Raw genomic sequence first — 10,055 nt, forward strand, 5'->3', positions numbered from 1 at the left:
TTTCCTCCCAGCTGCCTTGGGATTGTTTTCAGAGCACAGAGAAGCCAAAATTAGCTGGTGACAAAGGCGCTGCATTCCCAGTCCCGTGCCCCTGGGGACCCGACCAGCTTGCACTGCCCGGGGATGGGGGCTGCTTTGGATGCCATTTGCTCCCGTCTCAGATTTCATCCTCTGCTGGGACCTGGAGTGAGGAGGAGGAAAGGACAAGCAAGAGGTGGGGGAACCCCTTGATTCAGGGTTTCAGCATCAGTTTCAAAGCCACAGGTGGCTGGCAGCAGAGGGACGGGCAGGAGCCCTGGATGTCCCCATCCCTCCTCTCCAGCTGACATGATGAGGACAACTTTGTTCTCCACCCCTGGCTTGCAAACTGCAAGGAGCTGCCTCAAGACCAGGGGTTGTTCTGTTAGGTACCACCTGAGGTTGTATGCAGGGTGGAAGGGGACAGGCCAGAAATCTCCAGGGCAGACAGGTGCCAAGGACAAATTCAAAGCAAAATAATATCCCCCCATTCCTGGGAGCCACTCATTCAAGTGAAGGGTTCCCCACAGGCTGACACCAAGGGGGTGGATGCCAACAGAAAATTCCCAGAGGACTGTACTGGGGGGGGTGGGGGCAGACCCACCCAGGACCAAGTGCCCAGGGACAGACTGTTCGTCCTTGAATGTCCCAGTGGTCCTATGGGTGACCCATGTTCAGTCTCTGACGAGTGGACAGCCCTGCACGTGTTGAGATGGATGTGGGCAGTTTGACCCTGGAGGGTGTTGGTGCTTCATCATCATTGGGCATTGGCCCCACAGTCATGGAACCACTGGCTGACCTCTGGCTTTGGGAGAGCTGCACTGGGGCTGCAATTGTCCTGGGCCTCCAAATTCACAGGTACCTGCCCCCTGTGAGCAACTTGGTTGCCCCCTGTGAAGCCTATTCTCCTGAAGAAGCAGACTCACAGTGGTGCTGGAGGGACCTCCTTCCCTCCTCAAAGCCCTAGAGCTGTCTCACTCACCCTGTCCTTGCCCTTTTCCTCGTTTCATCAAGCCCAGTGGCATTCACAAAGACAACGGGCTTCCCAGGGCATCCAGGACAGACTTAGAAACAACAGCTGAGCCTCTGTTGTCCTTTGGGACCTCACACGTCCATCCCACCCCATCGCTGCCACGCTCAGAGCCAGCCCCAAATGCCAGGCAGGTGGCAGGAGCTGCCCCAGGTTTCTCACCAAGCTGGGATGGAGGATGCCTCACAGAGTCACCACAGGGTGGGAGAAGGTTTTCCTTCTGTGGAACAGACATGAGGACACTGAGGTCACCTCCTACAAGCAAGGTGGCTGGAAGGTCACAGAGTTGTAATGAAGTCGTGAGGCTCCACATCACTTGTCCTGACGAAATGGTCCCTGCCTGGGTCTTTCTCCTCCAAATACCTGTCAGCTCTCACTGGCTGCCAGGAGGGATCCAGTGGTCCCAACTGCTCTGCTGATTTCCAACAGCCTCCCCGTGATGCTTCCCAGCCATCACCCTTCCTCAGCCTGCTGCACCTGTGAGCCTTACGGAGCCTGGGTGATGCCCTGGGGCATGGAAGCGAAGCTGGCAGTGGTGACAGATGTGGAGATGGAAAGTGGGACAGAATTTGGATGATCATCACCAGCAAGGCTCCAGGTTAGACCCCTGTAGAGCTGAGACTCCTCCCCCAGCTCAGGTCTTTGCCCTGCCAATCTTCACCCCATTGCACCAGCCCCACCCATGTCTCCCACTGCCTGGTGGGGCAGAAGCTCCTCATCCATTTGGGATCTGCTGCTCCATGTCCTGAGCTCCAGGAGATGGCACAGCAGCTCCTCAGCTGGACAGCCCTGTCTTCTCCAGCCACGGCCTCCTGCTCTGGGAACCCCTACCTGGCTGGACACCATCCTGCACGTGGTGGGGACAATGCCTGAGCTCAACCTCTTCATCCATGGGCACAAGACTTGCTCTTCCCACTTGGCTGCAGGCAGCAAAATCCATGTGGGGCTGGATCCAAACCCAGCAGAGTTTTCACAGAACAGGAGAAATACCTTCCACTTCTGGAAATGCTGTGGGACACACTGTCTTCCTCAGCTCCAATTCTCTGGGGAGACTTGAAATGTTGGCAGAAGGCACCAAAGCTGAGGAGAGGTCCCTCAAAGCTGAGGAGAGGTCCCTCAAAGCTGAGGAGATCTTTATGAACACCACGTGCTCCCAGTCTCATGCCACCAGCAGGGAGAAAAGTCTTTATTACTAAGAAGGAATTACCTGCTTTGGGATAGTGGAAAGACACCAGTAAAATGGAGCTGAGCCCCCCCCACTGAACTCGTTAGGCTTCCTGTGGTTGTGCCAAGTGACACATGAAACCTTCCTGGGGGGGATCTCTGACAAACAAGAGGATATCAGCTGCTCAGTCCATGCGAACGTGCTGACACTATTCAACAGCAGCACCTGTTCAACACCCTAAAAAGCAGCCTGGCTTTCAGGCAGAGCATTTCACTGAGAAAATACTGTCCTGACAAACTCCTTGGGCATTTTCAGGGCACTTCCAGGACTTGGAGACACCGGACACCCCACCAGCGTGACCCCCATCCCCAGGGCAGCCCAGCCACTCCTGCCCAGGGACAGAGGGTGATGCTGGTGTGTGCTGGGCTCTGCGGCTCTGCAGCCCCAGCAATGCCTGGATCCTGCTTCTGCTCCTCCCTGGGTGGGGTGGTGAGTCCCTTCCCTCCCACCACTCCCCTGCCCTGCTGTGGGTGATGCTCACAACCCCTCTTATCACCCACCATCCCCCCCACCCCTCCCAGGACATTGGGGTGGGTATGGAGCACACGACAATCCCTGCCTGACCCCCCCTCTGCACCCCAAGCTCCCTGTTACCAGTGGCAGCATTTCCTCCTACACCCAGATGCAAGAGGACTTTACTGGAGATGGCCCAACCCAGCACAGGGGGTGTGGATGTCCCTCCAGCAGGGCATGGGATGCTCTCCAGCCACGCTGTGGGGGCACCTTCTGGATTCCAAATGAAATGCAGTGATTTAGGAGATACAATTAAGGATGGTTAATGATGAAATAATTTTAGGGACCTCATTGCAGCCTTTCAGTCCCTGAAGGGAGCAGAGGAACAGGAGGGGAATGGGCTTGTTAAAGGGCAGAGACTGGCAGGACAAGGGGGATGGAGTGAAGCTGGAGGAGGGAAGGGGGAGATGAGAGATTAGGGGGAAGTTCTTTGCAGAGAGTGGTGAGGGGCTGGAAGGGGCTGCCCAGAGAGGGGGTGGGTGCCCCATCCCTGGGGGTGTTCAAGGCCAGGTTGGATGGGGCCCTGGGCAACCTTGTGTAGCTCCAGGCCTGGAGGTTGGTGTCCCTGCCTGTGGCAGGGGGTTGGAGCTCTGTGATCCTTGGGGTCCCTTCCAACCCAGACCAGTCTGGGATTCTATGATTCTATAAAGGAAGCAGACACTGGAGCCAAAGCTAAATCAAACAGTGTGTGCTGCAGCTGTGACTTACTCTTCAGTTTTACCTGAGGAAAATCACCCACAGCCAACACCGAGCCATTCACAGGAGAAGCAGAGGCACTGCCAGCCTCTCCACAGGGCACACAAGGTGCAGAGGGACACACCCTGTCACCCTCCAAAAAGCATGGGCACCATCAGGTTGCAAACCCCCATCTGAGCAGGGTTCCTCCCCCCCACCCCCCACCCCCATTTTGCCAGCTCTCAGGGGAATCCAGCCAGCCCCAAACTGACCCTAAAGCCAGGGCTGGACGCTGGGATTTTGTTGATGAGGAAAGAGGCCCCTGAAACCCCCTCTGCACCTGACCTCACCCTCACAGTGCTGCATGAAGGGTGCCAGCCCCAGCACCCGTGGGCGCTGGCAGAGCCCCTAGCCCCAGGGATGGAGGCATCGGGCAGCCCCCAGCCTGTGCAGGGTGCAGGGGCATCCTCCAAGCTGTGTGGGGAGGGTCAATGGAGCGAGGGTACCTCAGGGCTGGGAGCAGCAGAGCCGGATTTTCAGGCTCCTGCCTTTGAACTCAAGGCAGCTCCCAGGCACCTTCCTCCATTTTGGGGTTCAGCACTCAGGCCCAGCTCTGCTCGGTGTCCCCAGCACAGGGGTCCCCAGGAGCCAGCCCCCTCCTCATAGCAGGAGCCATCATGCTGATGGCAGGGAGGTGCTGTGAGGCCTCACACCTACCAAGCCCCTGCCATACCTCAGTTTCCCCACCTCCAGGGGCATTAGACATGCTTCCTGGGTGTTCTCTCCCTGCTTTTCAGGCTGGCTGGAAGCACCTTTGGAGCTCCCTTGATCCCTAACCCTGTCAAATAGTCAAATAAAAGTACCATGGCTGTGCCTGGCCTCCTGCACCTTCTGGGCACCACGTTAATGGGAATGGAGGATGCACCAGCTGCCAGCCCCATCTCTGCTCTGCTGCTGGGTCAGCTCTCTTGACTGTTTATTTGCTTTTCAGTCTTTGGGTGACCTTTTCCTCCTCATGAAAAATTCAGCCCTCAGAGGCTGTGACTTGAAGCCATCCTGCCTCCCACCCACACGCTGCTGGCTCAGCTCTCACCCCCCCAGACCCTGTTTCCAGGGTCAGGCCATGAATCCACTGGCAGATGTAGGTGTCTGCATGCAAGAAACTCCCAGGTGTGGGGGAATAGCCAGTACAGGCTCTGACTCTGGCTTGGTCTGTGGAGTGATGAGGAGCTTGGGATGGGGGCAGAAAACGTTGCCTTTCCCCATGCCTGAACCTCCAACAAGGATGCAGAGATGGGAGATGTGCCTTGCTCTTCCTGTCCCTCTCCCCCTACTAACTGCCCTCACTTCTGCCCAGCTCCTGGGTACCACAGCTGCACTGCTGCCTCATCCACTGATGCACAGCGGGTTTGTCCAGGGCCAGGGCTGGGGCTCATACAAACCCATCTGGAGCATTTTCTTCCTTAGTTCCTTGCTGGCATTTGGAAAACAGAAAATATCTGTGTACAGTGAATGAGAGAGCAGAAAAGCTGAAAAGTAGGAGTCAGATTGCACCAAACTGACTTGAAATTCAGACAACTTTAGAAAAGGCCTCGTGCTGGGTGCTCCCCACCCCTGGGTGCCATCCCACCATGGCACAGGCTTGGGATGCTTGCCAGCTGAACAAGCTTCACTGAATCCCCTGCTGCTGGGAGCTGGGGATTTATGAGAAACCCCAGGAGAGAGATCCTTGCCCTGGAAATGCTGTGTGAGCACCAGCACTGACCACCCTATTCCCTCCTGAAATGTGTGCAGGGGGGAAAGTGTGTGCCAGGTTTGGGGGGGGGGGTGTCAATGGAGGGCTCCATGCCCAGAGCATCTCCCTGTGGACCAGGTCACACCATCTCTGGAGCCCATGGTGTTTCAGCCCCTCTGTCCCTGCCACAGCACAGGGACAGCGCAGAGCTCTGTGTGGAGCTGGGATCCAGCTCCATTGGTGTGCCCCCAGCTCGGACTCCCCACTCATATCCACTCACAGGCAGGGGATGTGCTCAGCAAACGAAGCTCTGGGGATGGCCAAGCAGCTTCCCTGGGTGGCACAACACCAACATGCTTGTTCCCAGGCTGCCCAGAAAGAGCCAGCACAGACTGGGCCCCGCACAGAGACCAGGCCCCAGCCACACCACTGTCCCTCCCCAACGCCACCCCACAGCTGGCCCGCACAGGGACGGGACCCCCAGGCCCAGATGGGGTCGGGCGGAGGCGGCTGGAGTGCAGGCTGGGCCCAGCGGCCTCAGCCCGGGGACACAGGCCGCCATCCGCCATTCCCAGGCAGCCGGGCAATCGGCGGGACGATCTGCGGCGCCGCAGGCCGCAGGGCTGGGGCTCAGGCTCCGGCTTGCGGAGCTGGGTGGCTCAAGGCGCTGGCGTCGGCGCTGCCTGTCGAGGCAGAGCCATCCCTTCCCCCTGCCTGTCCTCCCTGCCTGCAAAGCCAGGCAGCACCGCTCCCCGGGCGCCTGCCTACAAACCGCCATGGGAATCCCTGGGGGAACGGGTACGGCGCGATGGGCAACCGGAGAGGCTTTGGGGGGGGTAGTGGGGGGCTTTGGAGCCCGGCGGTGGGATGCTGGTGAGTGTAGGGGGGTGTCAACAACCCCCGGAGCTCTGTGCAGGATTTATGCTCTCCCGTAATCTTCCCCACAAATAAATCAACACCAGGGTAAGCAGCAGAAGGTCCTGTTCGGGGACACTTTTGGTACAGGGAGTTGGGGTCCCCATTTCCTCCCTGGTCACCCCCCGTTAGCCCGAGGACAGCGTGGGGCAAGACAGTGCCCAGCAGCACGGCTGCGTCACCGCACCATCCACACAGGATACCCAGAGGGGTCCCCGTTGCAGGAGCAGCTCTCGAGCCCCTTCTCAGCATGGGGACTCAAGTGGAGCCACGTCCCTGGCTGTATCTCTGTCCCAGTGTCACTGGATTCAGGCAGGGCTCATCATCACACAGCTTTCTTCAGGCTCAGCTTGGTTCATCCCATCCCCCGTCCTGCAGGAGAGGCCCAGGGGGGCCCACACCAGTCCACTGAGTTCCTGGCCATGTCAGCTGAAGGACAGCGAGTCCCCAGGCAGGGATGTCACTTCCTGCCATGTCCAGAGCCCCAGGTGGTGGCCCTGACTGTGTCCTTTGTTCTGTTGTGCCAAGGGAATGAGGCTTGACTGGTATCCACAGCTGTGCCATCCCAGCTCCTGGGGTACCTCTGTCCTTCCCCAGGATGGGGGGGAGCCAACGCCCGCACTGGCCTCCCCAGGGCCACCATCCCCATCCCAAGGCCACAGACAATGGTGTCATCACTTGCCTGCTGGGATCCCATTCTCTCCACCACCCACTGAGCCGAGGGCCATCTCCATCCTGCTCTTCGGATGCTGCACGTCCAGGGGCTGTGCCACTGGGGCTGTGTCGAACTGAACCACTGTGGAGAGAAGGTGTGTGTTACTCACCTGGTCAGTGCCAGAACGTGGCAGGATCCAGCCCTGAGGGCAGCTGGGGAGCAGAGCCAGCCACAGTCCTCAGCATCATCCCACGTGCAAGATGTCAAAGAGCCCTGTGTCCCTCAGGGCCACCACAGACAGAGGGAGGGTACTCCAAAGTCCCTCGCCAGGGATGCAGGGAGGTAAAATCAAGCGGGGGATGCAACGGGCAGAGCCCAGCCAGTGTGTAGGGGGGGGACACGGGATTGCAGCCATGCAGACCCATCCCCATCCGTGGGCCCCCCCTCTGTGATTCCCATGGGGGAAGCCGAATTACTCGGGAGGCAGAACCTAGCAGCCAGTGACCTCATCCTCCAGCGAGGCCCGCACCCCGACCCGTGGCACAACGGGGGGTCTGGTACCTGCTCGGCAGCTGTGCCGGGCGCGGACGACCTGGATGGCCTGCTGGTTCTTGAAGCGGACGAGGCCCATGGTGATCTCAGCATTCCAGCCCGGGTCCTCCTGGGCGCAGCGGAAGTCGATCTCGTGGCTGTCATCCATCACCACCGTGAAGTAGATGTGCCGCTCCTTCCACTCCACGCACTCCACCGCCTTCATGCGGGCGAAGCTCAGCTCCTTGCGCCGCGAGCCCTTGGGCTCAAAGAGCTGCAGCCCTTTCTCCGTCAGCAGGCACCGCTTCTTCTTCCAAAGCTGCAGCAGCCCCCCGCTCCGCTTCTCCAGCACCCCTTCTCTCAGCACCTTCTCAGGGGTCATAGCGGCTCCTCAGCACCCCCCAGACCCTCAGCACTTCGTGTCAGCACAGCCGGGCATCCCCCGCCGGGGGATTTCCAGCCCCTCCACGTTAGAGCCGAGCTCCCCAGGGCCAGGACCCCCACCACAGCCGTGCCCCCCGCCCCGGCAGGACTCACCGCTTTCCGCTCCCTGGCTCTCAGAGGGGGCGAGCGATGGGGTGCCCCATGCCGGCCTCCAGCCCTGTTGCTGGGGCTCTGCTCCCCGCCCCGTGCAGCGTGTGGGATCCCCGGCGCCGCGCGCCCCAGGAGCTGTTGCTACATGCCCGGCCGCTCTCCCACTCGCATTCCTCCCCGCCTCGCCTGGCCCCTCCTGCTGCACAGGCACCCTTCACGCCCAGGCGAAGCCTGTCCAGGCCTGGCACAGCCCCGCTTCACCCGGGAGGTGCTTTCGAGGTGCCCGCAGGCAGGCGCTGCCCCCAGGGTGCTCGTGTGAACAGGCAGGGTGTGGGCATGGGCCGGCATGGCAGCGGTGCTGGGGCAGAGGGGGAGGTTTCTGCAGGGCAGCCCGGGCATGGGGGGTAGTGCCAGATGTCTGGAGGTGCAGAGGCAGATCTTTGGGGGAAGCAATGCCAGCTGTCACAGGGCTTATAGGGTGCAGTGCTGGTGGGGACAGGGGGCTGCAGGGTGCAGCAAAAGCCAGGCATAGGCTTATGGGGCACAGTCTTACTTGCAGATAGGGTTGTGGGGTGCAGTGCCAGCTGGGGAGGGGGGGCTATGGGGGCGGGGGGCTGTGGGGGCAGCATCAGCCAAGGCAGAGGCAGTGAGGACCTGGGTGAGGGGTCAGGAGGGGGTGACACATGCAGCCAGATGTCTGGTGTCACCCCTCCAAGATGGCTATGCAGGGCTGCCCTGCAACTGGGACAGCCCTGGACACCCACCACCCCCCAGCCCCACACCCAAGGGTGCTGGCCCAGCCCTCAGAGTTCCCATCCCCTGAATCTCCTGGGACAGGGACTTGAAGTCCCCAGCCTGTCCACAATGAGGACCAGCAACCCCAGCCTTGTGTGACCTGTGCAGGGGACACACACACCCCCCAGAGCGGGGCCAGGGCAGCACTGCACAGCCTGGTCCCACCTGAGTCCACCCTCCCCTGTGTGAAACATCCATCTCCACTCCAGCCCCTTGTTCCCAGCCCCTCATTCCCAGCCCCTCGTTCCCAGCCACTGCAGCCTCCCGTGCACAGATGGGTTCACTGTGCTGTGCTGTTCCAGTGGGACACCTGGGGGCTTTGTGCTGGCTGTGGGCTGCTAAAGAGGAGATGGTCACAGCCTGCTGAGTGGCTGGATGTGGCCCCGGGGATGCTGAGGGTGCAAGTCCTTTCACCCAGGTGAGGTGTAGGAGCATGAAATGTCCCCCAGGATGTGATGGGGTTGCTGTCGTGGGCTGGAGCCCCAGGTTGGCCTGCACAGCACTCACCTCCCTAAACCACCCTGTTTATGCCTCTGCAGACCCCAGCCTCTCCCCCCAATGCACCCCCAGGTGCAGCCCTGCTGGCCCCAGCCCTTCCATCATCCCCAGTCCCTGCCATGGGCATCCCCTGCAGCGGGCATGGCCGGGGGGCAAGTCTGCAGTGCTGATGAGATGCACCTAATTATCCCTCATTAAGAGGGCAGGGCAGCGGCTGCGGGAGCCAGGAACTGGTTCGTGCTCCCCGGGGCCAACCTCGGCACTGGCAGCGATCCCGGGTGTCCCAGCAGACCCGGTTTGGTGACGTCAGGCGGCCCCGTCTCTCTCCCCTGTGGCCTTTGCCACCCCCGCAGCCAAAGGGCTGGGCACAGCCACGGGGAGCAGCGCGGTGCCGCGGGTCACCCCCAGCACCCCAGCGCTTTCGGGAGGAGCAGAGCAGCTGTGTGGGTTCTCCCCTCAAAGGAGCATCCGAGGCTGTTTTCCCACACACAGGTAAAGCTCAGCTCCCGGGGGTGCTCAGCCCTGGAGATTTTGGGGGAGTAGTTTCGGGACTGTCGCTCCCAGCTCGGCTCCAGCCAGCTCAGCTGTCTGTGGGTGCTGCTGGTTCACCAGCCAGGCCAACCTCCTTCCTTGCCACCCTGGGGAGAGTCAAGGGCTGGCAACCCCCACTCCTCCAAGGCCCCAGCTCTGATGCTCGCTGCCTTTCCAGGCTCCAGCTGCCACAGGACGGTCATTTTCCCCTCACTGTGGGTGGAAAGGAGCTCTGACAATGCCTTTCATCGCTCCCCTCTCCCCAGTGTCCGTTCCCAGACACGCAGGGCAGGAGGCTTGTCCTGCCAGGCTGCCCAGGGGTCCGATGCCACAGCTCCTGCCTTCCAGCAAACCCAGCAGGACTCACTGCATCAGGCTGCTGGCAAGCAAAGGGCTTTGC

General features: G+C 60.7%; 1 protein-coding gene across 1 annotated transcript; it reads right to left on the reverse strand.

The window, feature by feature from the left end:
* Nucleotides 1-6,785: 6,785 nt before the first annotated feature.
* PHLDA3 (pleckstrin homology like domain family A member 3) lies at nucleotides 6,786-7,679 on the reverse strand (the record flags this gene model as incomplete). The annotated part of the gene is made up of 2 exons (XM_084275969.1): nucleotides 6,786-6,907; nucleotides 7,328-7,679. The coding sequence occupies 2 exons, from the start codon at nucleotides 7,677-7,679 to the stop codon at nucleotides 6,786-6,788; spliced, it is 474 nt and encodes a 157-aa protein (XP_084132095.1).
* Nucleotides 7,680-10,055: the final 2,376 nt, after the last annotated feature.

This window comes from Gallinula chloropus (genome assembly GCF_964237585.1).
Source record: "Gallinula chloropus genome assembly, chromosome: 27".
Classification (NCBI taxonomy): Eukaryota; Metazoa; Chordata; class Aves; order Gruiformes; family Rallidae; genus Gallinula; species Gallinula chloropus.